General features: G+C 39.4%; 1 protein-coding gene across 1 annotated transcript in view; it reads left to right on the forward strand.

The window, feature by feature from the left end:
- Positions 1-12416: 12416 nt before the first annotated feature.
- Positions 12417-20804, forward strand: part of opcml (opioid binding protein/cell adhesion molecule-like) — a 163492-nt gene continuing 155104 nt past the window's right edge. The window contains exon 1 of the mRNA XM_024261690.2: positions 12417-13224. Coding sequence (XP_024117458.1) covers positions 13164-13224 — 61 coding nt within the window. The 5' untranslated portion in view covers positions 12417-13163. The remainder of the gene's footprint in view (positions 13225-20804) is intronic.

Here is a 20804-nt window from a genome sequence, read left to right on the forward strand (position 1 = left end):
ATAAAGCTATCGACTATTGACTAGCGCTTATCGATGTACACGATATTAAAAGAACTTCATTCAAAAACAGAAAAAAGACATTTCAATGTGTTCCTTGAAGTTCTACTGAATCGGAAAGACATCACTGACAGTTGTCTCAAATCATAAAAACAACCATGAGTTAAACATTAGACCATTGAGTACAAGTCTTTCTTTGATTGGAAAATACAGCAAAACAGACTTCTGTCTGGAGATTAGTTGAGTCTGTCTATTGATTTGTATATAGACAACTTTGAGATTTGTAACCATTTAAGAACAAAATTAACAAGCTTTGTTCTGTGCTGGGATTTGGGCAGCATGATCCCTGGGTCAAATTTATCCTTATCCACCATTTACTTGGCCACTTTGTGCAGAACAGATGATTTAAAAGCCTTTGGCTTCAAAAAAGTTTTACAGCCTCTAATAAATGGTCTTAAACGCTTAGAGACTGATGGCATTTTTGTTCCACAAATAGGCAAGTTTGTGAAAGGTACTGTTCAGACAATAACTGCAGGTAATTAAGGGGCTCACAATATTGCAGGCTTTGAGTTTTACAAGTCCTTATGTTTGTCCATTTTGTCCAGCAATCATTTTGGGTTTTGGACTAGTAGCTGTTGCATCAGCAGTTTTTGGTCCCAGAACTACTCAAATCCATTTGGCTCAAGTCAGAGAAGCTGAAATCACAGGAACTAGATATTTTAAGGGCATGTCCTTTTACTGAAGGTCTGCTGTTTTTAAGGGTTACCCACCTGAAATTGCACATAACCTCCTTGAGGAAAACAATTGTTGGGAATGCCCATGAAAATTGGGCTCTTATTAGAATGTTGTCTTTTTTTAATTGGTACCAAAATTTCACAAAAATAACTGGTGTGGCTACTGCTATTGGACTTAAACAGATTGTTGAACTTGTCATGTCTCCTAAGCATAATGACTCTGCCATAGCATATCTGGAGAGTAAAATTTCCGATCACAGTATTTTTTTCAACAGACTGTTACCAAAGCATCAATATTATTTGGAACATTATCCCACTCTAATAAGGTTCTTTGGTCCTCTGGTGGGAGTTTGGAAAGAGAAGTTTGAGTGAAGTTTTTCAAAAGAAAAACAGTGATTCAGTCTCCAGACTGCCAGAATTTGAGTGTGGATGAACTGAGAAAATAATATGAGACAGTCAGAGGTATAGGATGAGAAAGCTTTAAGCTACCATCTACTTCCTATAATAGATAAGATACATTCGAAAATGGGTCGAGACAAAAGCTTTTTTCCATGCAGAATGTTTTCTTTCTTAGAAATTCCATCCTAATGAGGACGTTTGTTGTCCTAAGAGTCATCCTTGGGCTAGACAGCTGCCAGAGAGTCATGTTTCCAAAGGAACTTCCTTCCAGTGTTCCTGACCTGGAGTTGGTGATAAAGACTCAATGCAAACCAACAGTGTCTTTCTGACTTTGATCATGCATTTGTGAAACTAGAATTGAAGAAATTAAAGACAAAAGCACAGTGAAGGTTACATTTGTGGAGGATTCTTTGGACTCATTATCTGCCCATGGAACACAGCATCAACCAGGGAGCTGCTATTCAGACAATCTTGAGAATTCTTCCATTTGTGGCAATTGTGCAATTATTGTTACATCTTCATCCTCAAGATTGTCATGGCCTTAAATATTTAATGTAACTATTTTTTCTTTTGATACAGAGTTGAAGGATCAAAATGGTCAAAACATTTTTTTTAAAAGATGTCAAACTCCCATTGACCTAAAGCTGAAAAGGTTTATTATCAGTGGACTAGTACAGGAAATGATGCACAAACTTGATGCCTCAAACAGAGATGTCAATGAAGTAGCAGAGGCACTTGTCCAAAAATATCCCTGTCTGCAGAGAAGGGCTCAACAAGTGGTTGTGAAGGATGGAAACTTAGCCTAAAATATAAACTCCCCAATTACAGAAGAAAGCTTTGTAAAGCAGGATGTCCAGAAGCTTGTATAAATGCCATAAAGAGAAAACTGAAGAACAGTCTAGCTTTTGGGATCAGAAAGCCAAAATGTGGTGAGGTGTCTTAACTTCTAACACCTTGGGTACTCTCTGGAAAGCATGTGCATGGAATTGCTGAAGGACATTCAGATAAGAGACGATTGCAAAGTCGTCAGAGAAAACTTTACCCTAAAGAGACTAGGTAAATGATCCACGGTGTTCCCATCATCAGGGAGCTGCTTGAGAGGGGACCTATTCTTGTTACTCCAGAGTAGGCAAGGTTTTTGTCCTTTTAATTTTTTGCAAAGTTTTTAGTTTCCATTTCAGTTTACTTAAATTGTACCAAATTTTGGGCTGCATGGTGGCGGAGTGGTTAGCGCTCTTGCCTCACAGCAAGAAGGTCCCAGTTCAAATCCCAGCTAGGGGAATCTGAAACAAAGACCAACTGGAAACCTTTCCATGTGGAGTTTGCATGTTCTCCCTGTGCATGTGTGGATTTGCTCCGGCTTCCTCCCACTGTCCAAAAACATGCTTCATAGGTTAATTGGTCACTAAATTGCCCCTAGGTGTGAAAGTAAGAGTGAAGGCCCTGCGACAGATTGGCGACCTGTCCAGGGCGAACTCTGCCTTAGCATAAAGGAAAAAAAAAAAAAGTTTAACTGGCTAACTTATGTCTCTTTAGTCCCGGTTTCTTTCACAGACAGATGTTTTAAAAACAAACTTACTGGGACAGTTTCAGAAATCTTCAAAGGAGAAAAAAAAATAAAGCTACTGTCTGCAGCTAAAGCATGAGTGTTAAATGGTTAACTTGTGACCTGGACTATATGGAGGACTAAATGAGCCAATTTGAAATAAATGTATAAACACCATTGAATGAATAAATAAATGTGTTGTAGTGGCTACATGTCTTTAGTAAAGGTTGGCATTTCATCCTCAATAACTTGGGTTTTACTCTGATCATCTCTTTCATTATTATCTGTAGCCAAACCTTTAGTTCTCAGATAAAGTCCACAGTGAGATCTCTGAAAACCACAACTTTTGACTTTCTTGTTCCTCAACAAGCAACAAAACTACCTCTTGATAGAGCCGACTAACCTCACTTAGGACTTCTTTCATGTTGTTTAAACATTCAGTCTATTTCAACATGTACAGGTTTCATTCATCTTTAAAAATTCAACAAGTTCTATGAAAATCCATATTCCATATTGCATATTTCCCTTCTAAACTGCCTATCCAAAACTAATTAAAAGACTCACCCTAACCACAAAAAGGCAAGCGGCGGGTACTTATGCACCTATATACAGTCAGTCCAGAGAGAAACAGACTGTCTCAAACCAGAGCTGTAGCGATGCTCCCATGCACCACTATGATTACCACTGCGTGTTATGAATCATCTAAACTATTCTGACACCTAAGAGGGAAATGTAAAACTTCGATCTGTAAGTTTGCATATATAGACAACTTTAAATTCCAGTGTACTTGTTGAGTGAAGGGCAGATAATTGTCAGTAACGGAAGCCCATGTAGTCCAAAAATGCCACTCCGTGCTGCATCCGACTCATATGTTCACGCCAACAAAAGTCGCCATAAATGCAAGTTTTTGATGACTAAATGTAGCGGATAAATGTCTGATTCTTAAATTACAAAACCTGTTCTGCTGTGAGCAAATCGGGGTTTTGGCTATTGATGATGTGCACAACTTATTTTAATTTTGAAAGTTATTTATTGAATGCATTACTACTTTTTTGTGATATGACAGCAATGAAATGGAGTCACTAACGCGATGTCAATGCTTCTTTTCAACAACACAAGCAACACATGTGAATCTGCAATTTACATTAAACAATAACGAATCTTCACATTAATAGCATAATGACATCTACGTTAAGTTAGCATTTTAGTATTAGGGGTCAACAAAAATGCACAACTCCAGCTCACCCGCTCCAACTGGCATGCCTACCCCATGGCTAACAGGCAAACTTATTCTCACAATAACCGCCGTCACTTCAAGTGACACGCCCACCACCACAGTGTAAACATTCAATATCTCCTACAACAGTTTTGGCATGTACATGTGTCATTAATTATTTTAAATTGGCATTAAATAAATAGAAGTGGAAATCAATAAATCATGTTCAAACATATAATATTAAAATAGCTACTAAAAAGCACATTGAAATATTTCATGACATATTTAATTATTTCATTCAGTGGACAGTTAAGAGGCATCCTGAAACTGAAGACCCCCCTGCAAGATGTTCCAGTCGACACCCAGAAAGTTTCAGTCCCGGGTCTCAGTTGAAGCCCCCCTTCCATGTCGACCATCTTTCTAAATAGTTATAAATAAAAGTGTTAAAATGAATTCATGACAACTTTTTTGGGGGATTTATACCTTTTATTTATATTAACAATTTCTTAAACATTTAAACATAATAAATGAACATTTAATTTTAGATAACCCCCTTTTTTTCATTTATTGGCCATTTTTTCGAGCAGACTGAAGTCTGTCGAAGGTCTCCCTGCTCTCTAATGCTCTTTGCCCTTCTGCCTCTCTCTGCTGCCTCATGTCCTCTCTGATTAACTCTAGAAGTTCGTCACCGTCCCTTCTTTTTCTCACAGCTGGTGGCTCACTCCTTTCTTCCTCTCTATCTTCACTTTGCTCTCTTTCACCCACTGCTGTACTTGTCCCTGGAGTTTCCTCACGGAGAGAGGAAATGGAACAGGAGGAGTGGTGGAAGGTCTCTGTCCTAATACCTCATCCATGAGGTCAAACCAGGTCCAAGTAGCAGCAGTGGGCTTCCCACCAACCCCCTCTCCTGATCCTGGATACTTAAAATCCTAAACACACACAAAAACCACGACATTTGGAAAGAAAAGATACAAACCTTTTATTACATGTATATTTAATGTGTATCAAACATGTCATATTCTTCACCACACATCAACATACTTTGTATTTTTTCTTGAGGTTGTCCCACTTTTTCTTGGCCTGCATGGGGGAAACCTTCTCCTGAAGTCCCAGTTTCTCCAGGATAGTCCTGAAAAAAAAACACAAGAGGGTGGGATAACAGGGTTAATCCCTCTCAAAAAACATTTCACATCAATACATAACAGGCACTTAAGTCTAATGAGATATAAATAAGTAAATAAAAAATAAAAAAATAAAAAAAGTGTTTTACCTCCATGCCACTGCGGCGGAATACTTCGCACTGGTAAAAAGGTGGTCATTTTCACCTCTAGGCTTTATAAAAGCTTTGGTCTGCTCTTTGGTCCCTAAAAAGAGATGAAATTACGTTTTTTTTTTTTTTTTTTTTTTTAAATTACATATCCGTAAAAACAAAAAACAAACAAACGAACAATTGGGAAACCGCGGCAGAATCTAGTATACGAGCCGAAAGTGCTACAAAAGGACTTTTATTGTAATATTTAAGATCAAAATATGTTTTACATGCTTTATTTAATCTCAAAAACCATTTACGTATCAATTTGAAGTTTTAACTTATATTTAAAAGTGAAATTTTCCCCGACTCCGCGTCCCGCATCAACCTCCGCCATTGTTGCCAGAAAAAATCTTCGTGGCCGATCGCAATGCATCTTGGGATACGGTCAGCATAGCAGGATACACCAGAACGATCCTTCAATTTGGGAAAAGGAAGCAGCCGTTGGATTTGGACAGCACTTGTCGCTGCGCTGTGACGTCACTGGCCGACAAACGCAGCCCGGGGAGGACGCAGAACCCGAATTTGGACACAGCCTGTGAAAGCTGGGCCTCTATCTCATAAACTCTGGAGTTTACTAGTTTTAAAGGTTTTGTCTGGAACCTGACACACACATGCTGAAAACATTGTTTTGGTGAACTGTAGAACTTAAGTGAGGATTTAGCGAGGGGCTTGGTCAAAGCTCGTTTCGCGGGAGCCCTGTGGCGCTGCCTGCTTCCTTGCGGAGGTTCGGCGCTTGTCCGACCTTTGAGTGGAAGTTACCAATCATCGCTTCCTGCAGTGTGCGCTTTCGGGGGGACTGGGCTGAGGGGGACCTCCACAGAATCGATCAGCCCCATGTCATCCTTCACTTCCTGGATGTGGAGACAGACTTCGCGCTGGATTTGACGGCCATATCACAGGTAAAAAATTTTGAAAATCTGCCACAGGCGCTTAGCCGTTTAGTCAAAATAGATCGATAAATGCATGTTCGTAGAATAGCAGTGATACATACGTTGGAGTCCATTCCACAGCCGCTCTGGCTAATTGCGTGTAAACGCGTACTCCCACACTCTGCCGCTAAAGGCCCGGTCCAACTGCCTTTCATGTCCATGTCACGGCTGGAGCACGGACAAAATGTCATCCCTGTTGTACAGACGCTGTTAGCAGTGGACTGGTAGTGCAACGGTCAAAATGTGGCCATGGAATCGTTGTGCATGCACGCAGTACAATATTTGGCCACCGTTGCACACGTAAAGAATTTTTGAACTGCACAAAAATTTGGACCGCAGGTGACTGCATGGGGCTGCACGGTGGTGCAGTGGTTAGCGCTCTTGCCTCACAGCGAGAAGGCCCCGGTTCGACTCCCGGCTGGGACCTTTCTGTGTGGAGTTTGCATGTTCTCCCCGTGCATGCGTGGGTTTTCACCGGGGACTCCGGCTTCCTCCCACCGTCCAAAAACATGCTTCATAGGTTCATTGGTGACTCTAAATTGCCCCTAGGTGTGAATGTGAGAGTGGATGTGTGTGTGATTGAGGCCCTGCGACAGACTGGAGACCTGTCCAGGGTGCACCCCGCCTTCGCCCTTCAGTAGCCGGGTTAGGCTCCGGCACCCCCGCGACCCCGAAAGGGATGTAGCGGTCAAGAAGATGGATGGATGGATGGATGGTGACTGCATGTGGTATCAGTGGTACCGCCATTTAACAGCAGTGCAACAGCAGATCGGGCAGTGGAGCGAACGCCAGCCCACGCGCTTGGACACCGAAATTTCAGGTTTGTGCGCGGCCATTTCCCCGGCCAGTCTGCATTTGTACCACTGCTACAGCATCTTTTTAACGGCTAAGCGGGCGCATCTGAACCCCCAGTTGGTGTTACGTGCGGGATTACGTGCTTACACGTGATTAAGCAGTGCTGTGGCAGTGGAATGGACTCTGGCGTCTGTATCACAGCTATTCCACAAATACGCATAAAGTTAGCACATCTAAATGCATGTGGCAGATTTTCCTTTTTTTTTTTTTTTAACCAAGATACAGCTGTCAAATCGTGTGGTGTTTCTCTCCACTCCTTTTGCTCTCTTCAACAACCCAAGGCTGCACGCTGACCTGCCGTCCCAGTACTTCTCCAGTCATCTGAATCATCCTTCAATAAAATCTCTTACTGGTCTCGTGATCTTCAGGGTTCCAGTATCTCGGTCCTTCTTACTTCGTGACATCATGACAGAAGGTCTGGATTTGGACACCGACTATTCTTCAACTTATAAAATACTTGTTTAGGTGAAGGTTTCAGAACTGTTAAGGTTATTGTTCAAAACAAAAGCGAATGAATTTTTATGCGCTTCTGTATAACCTTACTTTCTTGGAGGCGGACCTTGGGAGTCAGTGTTGATAGATCTGCCAACTCTGAAAGTGGAGAAGAATTAGGTGTTGTGATAGATGGCCAGAAAGTTTTCACAATTCTGAACAATCTGCCGACAGCTTGTGCACTGCTTATTGGTGCAACGTATGAACTGAACCTGGCTTACCACAAAGAACTGAAATATACATTTGAAGTCTTCCAAAAACTTACTTTTGGAAGTGGATTGTTCAAAACTTTCACCAAAGCTGAACATCTTGAAAAGCAAGCAGATAGTTTAACACTGTTATTATGACTTAAGAATACGCGTTTTGTTTTCCATGTTTGGCTTGAAATTTTTTTCTGCACTTTGTTTCAAATCTTAAATGATTATTCAAAATTAGATTAAATGAAGAAATTTTTGTTATCAGTCATACAGGACCCTTTTTATTTTCATTGGCAAGGGTTTAATTTTCATTCTTTATTATGGCAAGAAAACCTGAAAAACAGTTTGAAATATTCATTGACCAAATACATAATTTACAAATAATTTTTTTAAAAAATCAGACAATGTGATTTTCTGGGATTTTTTTTTGTTACCATTTTTTTTGTCTCATAGTTAAAGTGTACCTATGATAAAAATTACAGGCCTGTCTCATTTTTTTTAAGTGGGAGAACTTGCACTATTGGTGGCTGACTAAATAATTTAAGTTAAACAATTAATTGTCATGTTCCATTACATCCCCCCTGACCCCATAGGCAGCGTTTCAAGCATTGAATGATCTTTCTTGCACATGTGTAGTTTGAGAATTTATTGACAACAAAGTTGCCTGTGACCTTCTGGTGACCGAGAGGCTATAAGGTCATGTTTGGGGTCATGTTTGGGGTCACACTGGGAGTGTGACCCCAAACACTTCTAACAGGAGCGGAAGGAACTCAAAGGAACTCTGGCTTCATCCAGGATTTAAAAAAAACATGGTTACACATGTCACTTTTGATTCAATCCTACTCCTTCATTGTCACCTTACTTTTTCTTCAACATTTCCTGTGTCCGATAATTACTCAGTTTGCTCCAGCTGTGTCCCATAGTAGCTCTATATAATGCTGCATTTACACTGAACGCGATAGGCGTAAATTTGGCCTGTTAAAAATATAGTCCTGAGCTTGATGCTGTGACCGCATGTGAGAAGAGCAAACAGCCAGTGTTTTTAGCCTGATCGCTACATGGAGTGGTGTATGTGAATATGTCATAATGTATGGAAGACATGGATGATGTTGAGAGATCAGGTTTATTTATTGTAAATGGTTCTATAAAAACATCGGTTATCATCTCTCTATGGGTTTATGAGATTTTTCAAATAGTTTCCCAGTCACCTGGGGCTTTTATTTCACTCTGGAGATTGTGTCTGGATGACAGCCGCGTCTGTGGTGTTTCTGTGACTCTTTGACCTCAAACTCTGTTCCCCCATTAACCCAAGAGGGGAAAAAAAGGGTGTCATTTTTATTAGTCTTGATGAAAATAAGGAAAATGTCTCAAAGTTCAGGAAGCCCAAGCAGGCAGCCCCCGTACCCCACAGCAGCTGTCTGTCTGCCGGGGTATCGAGTGAGCTGTGCTGGTTCCTGGGAGGCTGGCTGGCTGCAGCCTTGAGCTGCTGCGGTGTGACAGGCTGGCGATCTGTCCAGAGCGTATCTTGCCTTTGCCCAACAGTATCTGGGACAAGCTCTGATAATCCCGCGGCACCAGCAAGTTAAGGAAATAGATGGAAGTTCAAAACAAAAAAAACAAAAAAAAACATTGATCACATTGATGAGTATTCTACCCACTGATCAAGTCACTAAACGTCATGTGCAGAGTTCCTGATTGGTAGATGTGGCGCAGCGACCTGTCAAACTTCAGATATTGACATTTTTGCTGCACAGCCCAATTTGTGCCACACTGAACATTGAAACTGGCTACCTCTGCCGCGCAAATCGCGTTCGGTGTGAACTTAGCATAAGAGGCTCAGGTTCACTCCTTCACCGCCAGTTCGTTCACTTTGTTCAAGTTCCAGAATTTCCTAGTTTGTGTCTTCAAGTTTTTCACATTTGACAGTCAAGAGTCAAGAGTTCTTGTCCCTTTTGGAAGTTTCTTGCTGCCATTTTCCTCCTCTGCTCAAGTCTGGGAGATCAAGGAGTGTTTGGGTTCCTCGCTTCACTATCCTGCTGAGAAATGCTGCTCCACGCCATCCATCTCCAGAAAATTCCAGACCCGCCTCTTGAGGCTGGAGGAATCCCCTTGTCATTCTGTGACGTCATCTGCTTTATACTGCGCCGTGCTGGATAATTCTTAAGCCTCTGTGTCAGGAAACACCTGGAGTAAGCAGTCATCTTGTGCCTTGGATCTGAAATCAAGATTATTATTGACTCTTTGTTTATCTGACCTTCAGGCTCACTTGTGCATCTGGCAGCAAACCAACTTCCTCCCAAACTCACAATAAACACTATGACTGGGGTGGCAGGAAAAACCCTGCCACTGCAGCAGAAATCCTCCTGCTGGGTCCAAGGTGATCCGGTCATTCTGTCAGGAACTGGTGGAGGACCCATAATGCAGGAGACCAGGCATGGTGGAAGAAAATAAACCATTTCATGAAGAAACTTTGACATGACAAGAACCCATGGAGAAACAAAAATGGTGACAAACCAGTTCAGATGACCTGACCGTGACAAAATGAAAATCAGACTTAAATGCACTGTGGATAATTAACAAAACAAGACAGCCGTGGATCATGGTGAACCTGGAACTGGTGTGACTGACAAGGGACAAGTTAGAACAGGGGTCTGCAACATTTAAAGAGCCAATCGGGTCGATTTCTCACCAACCACAACTTAGCAGGAAACACTTATGCCCGATCCGAATACTCCCCTTCTCCCTCTCCCTTAGCCCTCCCCCTTGATTTGGAGTGGCAGTTGAAGTCAAAGTATTTGGTAAGTTTCACACTCCGAACAGAGGGGTCCAAAGTCCGCTATCGCGAGAGTAAACCGCGTTGCGCGAAGAAGCGCTTTTCTTCCCTTTGGTGCGCTCTGAACCACAGAAGTTTACATTTAAATGTAAGTTATGACTTTATGTTGTAGTGTGACCTTTTTAAAGTTGCAAAATCGCTGTTGTTATGGATATTAAACCGCTGGAAGCTCTGCGCTAATGCTAGCGGGCTGGCGAAGTTGATGACGTCATTGAACGGAAGTCACGTCCGAAATATTAGACACTATTTTTTCATCACCCTCCATTTGGAGCAAGCACGGAGGGATCAACGAAGGGGGAGGGCTAAGGGAGAGGGGGAAGGGGAGTATTCGGATCGGGCCAAAGTCTTACAAATAAAAGGCACTCCTTTGTATTTGTTATTTTTACTATTATGATAAAAATCAACAAATTGTTGATTTTGTGTATGAATAAAACAAAACATTGCAAGAATAACATTTTATGAAATGCGTTATAACTTTTGACACGACACCCTTTCAAAATAAAAGACAGGATCATCTCAATGCAGTAATTGTTGTATTAGGTAGTTTAATGTCAGCAGTAATTAATAAAAAGACTATATACAGTTTATGTTGTAGTTTTTTGTTGGAAATTAAAAAACTTAGGTACGTAAAAAAAAAAAAATCAGAACTAATTAATGGCCCTTACTGTGTTTTTTGGAACATGGGACAACGAAAACCCTTAAAAACAGTCAGGTTTCTAATCTGGCGTGTGTGAATCCTGATTGTGCTTACTGACCTCGAGTTTGGTGGTTCATGGCACTCCGTCTAAATGTTTTAGTATGACTATGAAGCTGGAGCGCTTGATTGTTGGAGCATTGTGGGTATTTGGTCAGGAGCCTGGTGAAGGGATATGCACTGTTCTTCAGATGTTTGTGAATGACTTGAATACATTTTGACTGTTTTTTTATTTAATGTGCTCTACAGTCAGAAAAATTGAATACTTTTAAAATGAAAAACATTGAAATTTTCTTCAGTCACAATGGAGGGGTCAAAGTGCCACACGTGGCTCCGGAACCTCAGGTTGTAGACCCATTATTTAGAATGGCAAAAAATCCAACTAAATTGATTGACAAGGGTCTGCAGCTAATAAGGATGGAGAACACAATAAGCTGCAAAAGAAAAAAAAAAGAAAAAAAAAAGCCAAAACTGTGGAAGATGAGTCATGTTATGGGCAAAGTATTACTGAATTTTAAACTTAAGTTTATTTAAGTTTCTATAAGGTTTTTCCTCTGGATGTAAGAAAAAAAAAAAAAAAACTCCTAAAATTTGAAACAAAGTGACCATTTGCATGTAATTTTCTTCATACACGTGGGCTGTGCTGAACCCTTATTGGCCACATGGACCAAGAGGAAGGGTTATGGTTAGAGTTAGGTTAATACGTGCCAACAACATTTAGCCTTGGGTGCACTTAAAATTCAGTACGTGTGGGGAATGCGCATATCAGCTGTATTTTGTGAGGGCGACATGAATTTCTATCACTCTATGTTCTGGTAAGTATGTTCGAATAACATCGGCCTAAAAACAATATAATTTACTTATAAATGCCATGTGTGTGACAATAATTCAATATTTTTGGCATTTTAAAGGTTACAAACATCCCATCTTCTCATTTGATATGCTGCATCTGTTTGTACCAGATCCCTCCAGCTTCACCTGAAGTGCAAACATACCTCTGGTGTGTGTTTGAACAAGAAAGCTGATATGAGTTTTTGCTATTGGTGCTTCTCAATCATAAAAGCGGGTTTTCTGCCAGTTCCCTGTTTAAAGGGTAATCAGTTAGCAGGCTTCTTTGGAGTCAGTCTTTCTATTCAGTTATCCTATAAAGAACCTCAAGATTGTCTCAAGAGACATCGAGTTTCACTAATTTTTGAACACTCCAAAAAAGCTTCACTGCATTTTAATGTTAACCAATAGAATTGTCTGACAGACGACTTCTAAGGGGTTCAATGTAATCTCAACTGGGTTAGGGTAAGTGTTAGTGAGGAAGTAGTATTATCTTTTAGTTTACTGCAGAGTATCTGTCTATAGTTTTTCACAGCCTGCAATAAAGTCTTGATTCAATACTATTTGGATTTTGGTGCAAGTTTTTACATTACATGAAGACCAATGATAAATGTACACCTCTAAAAATCTGCTTTCCAGACCACAAAATTTCTAAATGGGGTGCTAAAAGTGCTCGTGTAAGGTCACACAGAATGTCAGTTCTTTTGAGTCCTTCTCTGGTTCTGAGGGAGAGCAGAGAAAGAGAAGAATGCTCCAAGAGCCAGACAAAGACAAAGGGGATGGTAAGTAGACAGAGCTGAGACTGTTCCCGAGTGAACGGCAGTAACATCAGCCAGTGCGTGCAGAGCACAGGCTGCCCTCCCCCTACTTTTCCTTGAATGTTGCAGAGGAGTAGTGTGGAAGAGAGGGAGATCGAACGCTGCACGAGAAACCATTTTTATAACCAAGTCCTCGTCATCATCTCTTGTTGGATAGCAACATCTTCAGTAGAACACAGGGTTAAAAAAGAAGCCAAAGTGACAAAAATAAGACTGAAAAAGAAGAGTGAAGATCTCTGAAAGCCCTGCTGTGGGAACTATCTGAACATCATCTCTCCAGAAAACAGACAAGAGCCGGTACTTTTTGGGAAGCATGTGCAATTCGGTATATTTCATCATCTTGTCAGGGGTTTATGCTGCGCTTGTGTCCCCAGGTAAGATTGTTTTTATTACCACAGCTTTGTTTTGTGTATGTGTGTGTACATCCTCATCTCTTAGGATCATACAGCAGAGTGCACTGCTGAGATTTAGCCTCACGCTCTCCTGCTTTGCAGTATGGTTGTCTAAAAACTTTGTCCATCTCTTAGAACTCTTATTTGTAGATATTTTCAATACTTAAAGTATTGTGTACTTTTAAAGTTAAATGACAGATTCCACAATAAGTACAAGAAACATAGATACCAGGAATATGAGTGTGCACAGTTATTGAACTGCAGCTTTGACGCAAAGATTAGGTTGATCTGAAGAAAATAAATGTGATGCATATTATTCTTTAACCACTTTTGGTTCTGATGCATAAATGAGCGGGTGTCTTTTAGTTAGTGATTTAACGAAGAAGTGACTTTAGGGAATTTATGAGAAAGGGCTTTTTAATGGGTTTTCAGCTTGACCATGATGACTGTCCTTGATGTCAACTTGTTGAGAAACAAGATCCTCTTAGAAAAGGAAATATGTTAACTTTTGCTGCAGAGGTGTCTTTCAATAACAAAGTGCAGATGGGCAGTACATGTTAGTTTCTTTGTGTTTTAAAGCAAAAAAAAAAAAAAAACTGTTTTCTTCTAGTTTCTGCAAAGCAGCAGGAGTTCATCAGAAATTCAGAGTTGTGGGCTGGAGTGTTGGCACAGAAGTAAGCCTCAACCGGTATCCCATCAGCCCTTTGTGTACACGTTCTCCTGCTTCCTTACAACCCCAACATAGCATTACTGGTGCAACTAAAATGGCGAGCAATATCAGAGCTATCCAGCCGTACAGTTTTGAGTCAGACATTTATGGAACTATTTTTCTGCAATTAGATGCATCAGAATGGAGCAGAGCAGAGAGAATTTGGCCTGCCAAACAGTATCATTTATCAACAAAAATGAGAGCTTTTTCACAGATTTATTCATCTGGTCCTGATTCATTCTGGCTTGAATTAAATAAATTCAGTTTCAATCTTAAGTTATTTTATATACATCCTTCATCATGAAAAACAAAAGCAATGTTATGTTAAAAACACCAAAACAAGATGTTCATATGGCTGAGTCTTTAAAGACCCAGAGGTTTACGCATATTTTTCCAACCATAAATTTTTGTTGAAAAGTGGTAACAGAGTACAGGTACACATGTAGTGTTTATTGTCCTTTCCTGCCCTATTATAAGGGGCCATACCATGTTTCTTTAGTCTTTCAGAGTAAACTATATCCATATAAATAAATTCTATGCTACCTTTGGAACACACACACACACAAAAAGAAAAAACTAATGTATTAATTAAATTAGCTATTTTTGCAAACTCTTGTCATACCCGGACGTTAAACAACTTGATCTCTGATGCGCCGCCCTTTTTATGATGTCCTCTTGAGCCAGCCTTCATCACTGGGTCACCCACAAAAAACCCCATCAAATTAGAAAGCAAATCTATCTATATTAATGGGTTGGTATACATGTACATACTGTGTAGCCGAGGTGTCTGTCCACAAAATTTGGCACAGACAGAATTGTGTTACCTAATGGTTCATTTTGTGGTGAAGTTTTATTTAAAAAAAAAAAAAAAAAAAAAAAAAAGCAGACAACACCACTAGTCTTGTCCTTTTATCCTGCAGTCCTCCCACTATGCCCCATCTGCTTGCACCATTCTCCATGTTCAGGAGTCATCCCAACGTGTAGATTTCTAATCAGACTACTCTTTGGTGGATGCCACCGCACGAAATGTGGACAGTAAATTGAATGAGTGTTTCTTGGCCATCGCTACACTGGAGCTCAACACAGACAGCCGGTGTCTGCACAAGCCGGCTTAAATTCACAATTTACTTAAAAAGTAGTTTTTTTTCTTTGTATGACCTCTTTAATACAACACCCACACCAAGTAACATCAAATGAACCACAACTTCACATGATGCAAACATTCTTTGTCACATCTTCGCACACATAGCCCTACTCTCAGTCAAATAGCACAAAAGGAGAAACTAAGCCCTTGACTGTCACAATCACAAAAGGAGAAGAAAAATAAATATTCCCAATGCATCATGGGGCATGTCTTTAGAACACCAATGACCTTTGTCACAATCAAAATGACTGGTCTGTGAATACTCACAAGCCAGTCTTGTGTGTGCTGATGCACTGTGACCATTGTATGAAAAGAACTACAAGAGCTTTGACCATTTGCTTTCATGGAACCTTTCTTGGTGAACTGCAGTTCCAAGTTTGTCATCATAGCATATTATCATGGCAAATAAAAACCTTTAATGTTACTGTTATTCAACAAGGATTTCACAGGGAGGAGGAGCATGTTCAGCAGCAGACTACCGTCCCAACGCTGCTCCACAGACAGACTGAGAACGTCTTTTGTTCTTGACAGTACAACTCCTTGACTTAGCATCAAAAAAGGCTTATTGCATTTAAATTGTTTAATGTATTAGTGTTACGGTTGGTAGACAAGATGGAACCCAGGAGCAAGAGGGACTTGGATCCAAATTGCAGAAAAACCAAAATATTTAACGACAAACCATCACCAGCATGAGGGGGAATATAACCACACTCAAAACATATGCAAGACTGCTGATAACACAAGAGTGCAACACTAAGAAGCCACGAGCATTCCTAACCTACCTGAGCACTAATTAAGAAATGTAAGACAGCTGTGGCAACCAGGTGAGAACACAGGAAGAGGGGAAAAACACTGCTGACCTGACTGAACGTAGCAATTAGATTTTAATTCTTGAATGTTTTTAATTTTTGTTGTATTTTTAATTAATAGATTTTAATCTTTGAATATTATTATGCTTATTTGTTTATTTTGTTTTTTTTTGCATTTGCTAGCGTTGTTATGAATGCAAGCAGCTGGCCACTATTTAATTTCCTTCGAGATAAATATTCTTTTCTATTCTCATTCTGCAGATAAAACACCTACTGTACACAAAGTTTAAAATGCTACTACATTGAATTTATTTTTAAAAGGTTATGTCAAAATACAAGATATTTTTCAAAAACCAGATGCTGGAAAAAAATTAAACACCAGTCTGAGAAAATATTATCTCATATTAAACTTGTTAATAGCCTGAAAGAGGCTCAGAGGCCACTGCAGTAGATGAACAGCCCAACTTTCTAATGTCAAGTGGTTTTACTTATATAAATTATCTTAATTATATTGCATTCAAAAACATGGACATAATCAGATATTGGTATTAAAAAAATATGAATATAAATTCTGTTTATTTCATTGAGAACATGCCATTTATGTGCACATTATTATTCTCCGTGAGTAATATTTGTAAGGGAAAACTAAGAGTTTCAAAGTCCTCCCTAAGTCTCCAGGGCCATGTCCTTCTATAGTGCTTCATTCTTTCTGCAGAGAAAAAAACCTCTATATATATATATATATATGTTAGCATAGTCTCTTAAATCAGGGAAAAGGGAACACTATTTGTACTCCAGGGGCCCGTTTCAAGAAGGACGTTTAACACATTCAGAGTTCAAACCTGCATTCAGAGTTTAGTGAGTTCACAAACTCAGAGTTTTTGGTTTCAGAACAGCTGAAAAGAGCTGATTCAATCAACTCTGAGTCGTTGGACTCAGAGTCAAGTGCGATAATCGCGACCATAACAAGCTCTGAGCAATGGAGCAAAGAGCACGATTCACCATGGAAACCGGAACAAATACCAGTAGGGCTTTATACTTCACAGCAACAGAAATTGATGTGCTCCTACAAGCATATTCCGACTACGAGCACATTTCCCGTAAGAAAAAAAACACAGCTGCAGTGGCAGCTCAGAGAGAGTTGGCAATGGAGAAAAAATCTGTTAGAGTTAATGCGTACGTCTCCATTTAAATCATTTCAATTTGGAATAAGTACTAAATAATGTCAGGAATGTCATTTCGTCACTTGTTAAGTATGGAATGGTTTTTGATCTGTCAATAATTTAAAGAGTAATCTCCATAATTACATGAATGAACCTTTTTCGTAACACCCACCACCACAACCACAACCACCACACAAACACACACATACATGAATATCCCTGCACGCAAAAAAAAAAAAAAAAAACTGTAACTGCCTGGAATATGTTACAATAAGTATATATATAAAAGAATTAAATGATAATTACTGAAAAGATTTTTTGAGCATAATGAAACATGTCCATGACCAGAACGCAAATCCCTCAACCTCTGCATTGGAAGGCGGTCAACCGCTCTAACATTTGATACCTCTCCCGCACCACGGTAGATGTTTTGATACGCATCTCCAGTGTCAAGGTTTAAAGGTTTTCGTTGTTAAGGGTCTAAAAAGAGGAAAAGAAAACCCATGGCAGGTGTTTGTTGGGGACGGCCGGGCACTTTCCTCCTTTATCATCATCCCCCTCAGCAAAACATAAAGACTCAACTGAGCACAGGTGTCAGCTCACCTTTGCACTAGTATGCGTGACAGAATGAAAGGCTTTACATGTATGGGTTTATATCCATAAGTGTGTGTGTGTACTGCAGTTGTTTTGTGTCCATTTTGATTACTCGATTATGATGGAGTAATCATAATCAATATAATGTCCAATCAATCAATATAAATAAAGTTTAGCATAAAATACAAAAGGGGACACTTTGCGTGTCAGAAGATCAATAACCTCTGTTGTGATGGTAAAATCTAGACTAGAGGCTCTCAGCTCATATCTGTTTGCTCAGCTGTTGGACAGGACAAGTTAGAAGAAAAAAGAAAAGGGAAAAGAAAACTTGTTGATAATAAGTTCCTGGAAAATGGTATTGCTCAAATGAAAATGAATGGAAACTCGTGATATTCATGTGTGGGGCGAGGGGTTTACGAAAAATGGTCATTCATGCAACTACGGAGATTGCTCGTTAAATTATTAACAGATCAACCCTTTTTAGCTACTCTGAAACCGAAAACTCTGAGTTTGCAAACTCTGAGTCAGTCAACTCTGAGTGCAGGTTTACTCCCTGTATTTGTGCTTCTTGAAATGGCCCCAGGATTTCATGGCAGATATTTATAATTGTTGTAACCTAAAATGCCTGAAGTTGAGGCAACTTTTGTGAAAAGTTGCAACAAAAGTTGCAATGCTTTTTAATATATATTTTTTGAAAAACACCTAAAAATTGTAATTATTTATAATTAATTATTTATAATTATTTAATTATTATTTATAATCATCACATTATTTAATTCCAACTCTTTGTTTTGACATGGGAAAATACTACTTTATCATGACATGCAATGTTGTTGTGAATTAATTTCAAATAAATAGAAGTGTGAAACACAAAATTAACCTTTGGTCCTCCCTCCTCACAATAACACAAATATGAGTGTATTGATTTAAACATACTTTTGGATATAACAACATTCTTCAGGGAAAAAATGTGAAACTTAAAAATAAAAAATGGCATAAGCTGATCAAGCCTCAGATTTCCATGTTCTCCACAGAATCTTCCTTTTTATCTGTTTCAATAGCAGCACTGCTGAGTTGCTGGTAGAGGAAGACCAAGACTTTGAGCAGCTGATCTAGTTTCTTCTGTCAGTAATGATCTGCCTGTTTTGGAGGAGGTTCTCTCAGGTGTCTCTACACTTGTTGAGGTGGTTCTATAAGAAAATATTTTACTGCAGACTCTATGCTCTTCCTTTGTATTTACAATGAAAGTGAAATAGTTCAAAATTTTGATTCCTTTTCTTTAGTCTCTCTCTGTCTTTCTCTCATACTCGGTTCATGTTGTGCTGACTGCGTGTGACGGACCGCTTCGCACGCGCTAAAGAGAGATGAGAAAAAAAAAAAGCACGGGTCCTATGAAGGAGTCAGAAGGGAAACAGTTGCGAAGCTACCTTGTTGACTGTTGTCATGGTAGATTGGTCAAAGTTGCAGTAAAGTTGTGGTGAAAATGTAAAGTTGCAGGGTGTGCAACAAATTGCGCGGTTTGCTTGAATTTGTATGAATAGTTGCAATCGCAACATTGCGACATCCTGGAGGGACTGAAATTAGGGTAAAACATTCAGGAATATCATTTCTCGGGCTCATCAACATCACCTCTAAACACCAACAAGGTTGATTTGAAGTTACACACTTTCATTTTCCACTTTTCAGCGAATTTCTTCAAGGGTCGTCACAATGAGGTAGCTTTCACTGATTCACACAGGTCGTTGGGCAAAGATTTGAAGATGCCCTTTATGACACAACCCTGTATAATGGATAATTATTTAATAATTATTTATTGAGCAAAGACAGACAACTATTTTGCTAAAATCTATGCATTTACTGCATGGGGCTTATTTTCTTGTTGGAATAATAGTAACTCACTTTCTCCATGTCTTCATAACACTTGTACTAAGACGATCATGACTGATTCTTTAAAAGCTTCAGGTGGATTGCAATGTACTTCATTGTCATATTAGTGCCATATTATACTCTTAAACCCAAATCCCGCTTTGTAATTCTCCATGTTAGTGTGTGCACTCCAAGCAAAACGAAAGGTAGTCATTGAGAGCTCTAGAGAGCTTAAAGTCATCCTTTAAGCACCCAAATTTTAACTTGCAGTTATAATTTAGCTGTTGACAAACTTTTTTATCTTCTTGTTAGCAATTTGTTAATATTTTTGTAGATAATATTTAAGCCAATCAAGCATCACATTCACTTTCTTCTAACTGAGATTATAGAATGAACACCTACTGGACAAACTCAAAAAGTTTGTGGGACTTTGAGAAAACTGAGTCTGGTTTCACCGCACAAACTGGTACTGGTTTTGGTTTTAGATATGGACTGCACCAAGGATTGGGATTGAAAAACATTGTCTCTTAAGAAACTGTGATTTATAAATATATATATATATTCCTGATGCTGTTCAAACCTAACAACAAAAGCCACATCAGTTTGTACAAAGTAAAACCAGCCCACTTTTCTCAAAAGCCTAGAAACAGTTAGGTCATCCGATGACTTTGCCCAGTGAAGGTTATTTCCTTTTTACAGATGTGACCTCACCCGTGCCTCGTGGAAGTCCATGCAGCACCATCAGCAGTGACAGTGTTGTGAGGCCAGTGCTTCTGTTGCTGATGGCAAGTTACTGGCAAACGAGATGTGACAGCTGAGAGAGAAAAAAGACCCAGCAATTGGGCAAAAACAAGATTAGAATGTCTCATATATAATATGTGTCTCAGTATGTTTTGGGTAACTGCACTGAGATTACTAAAAGCAAATGGCAAAAAAATCAAAACATTACATTGAAGATGACTTCAAATATGCAAGGTTCTAGTGTTGTTAAAAATCACAATCCTGTCAGATGTGTTGTGCTGTGCTTAGAATTGATAGTTTTAGTGCAAATTGCTTTAAAATGATTTTTTACTTTTAATGAGAGAGACAAGGGATTCGGGTTACACACAGGTGAGACAGGAGGACGAAAGTCTTTCTCAAGTGAATGATGCATTTGTAAATATTCACAAATGTCTTTTGGTATAATGCAGAGCTTTGAGCACCCTGTTCCATTCCATTGAGTCTGATTTTACAAATTCGCCCACTTAAAAATCATGGAGGGTCTTAATTTTTCTTTT

The sequence above is a fragment of the Oryzias melastigma genome, linkage group LG14 (assembly GCF_002922805.2).
Source record: "Oryzias melastigma strain HK-1 linkage group LG14, ASM292280v2, whole genome shotgun sequence".
Taxonomy (NCBI): domain Eukaryota; kingdom Metazoa; phylum Chordata; class Actinopteri; order Beloniformes; family Adrianichthyidae; genus Oryzias; species Oryzias melastigma.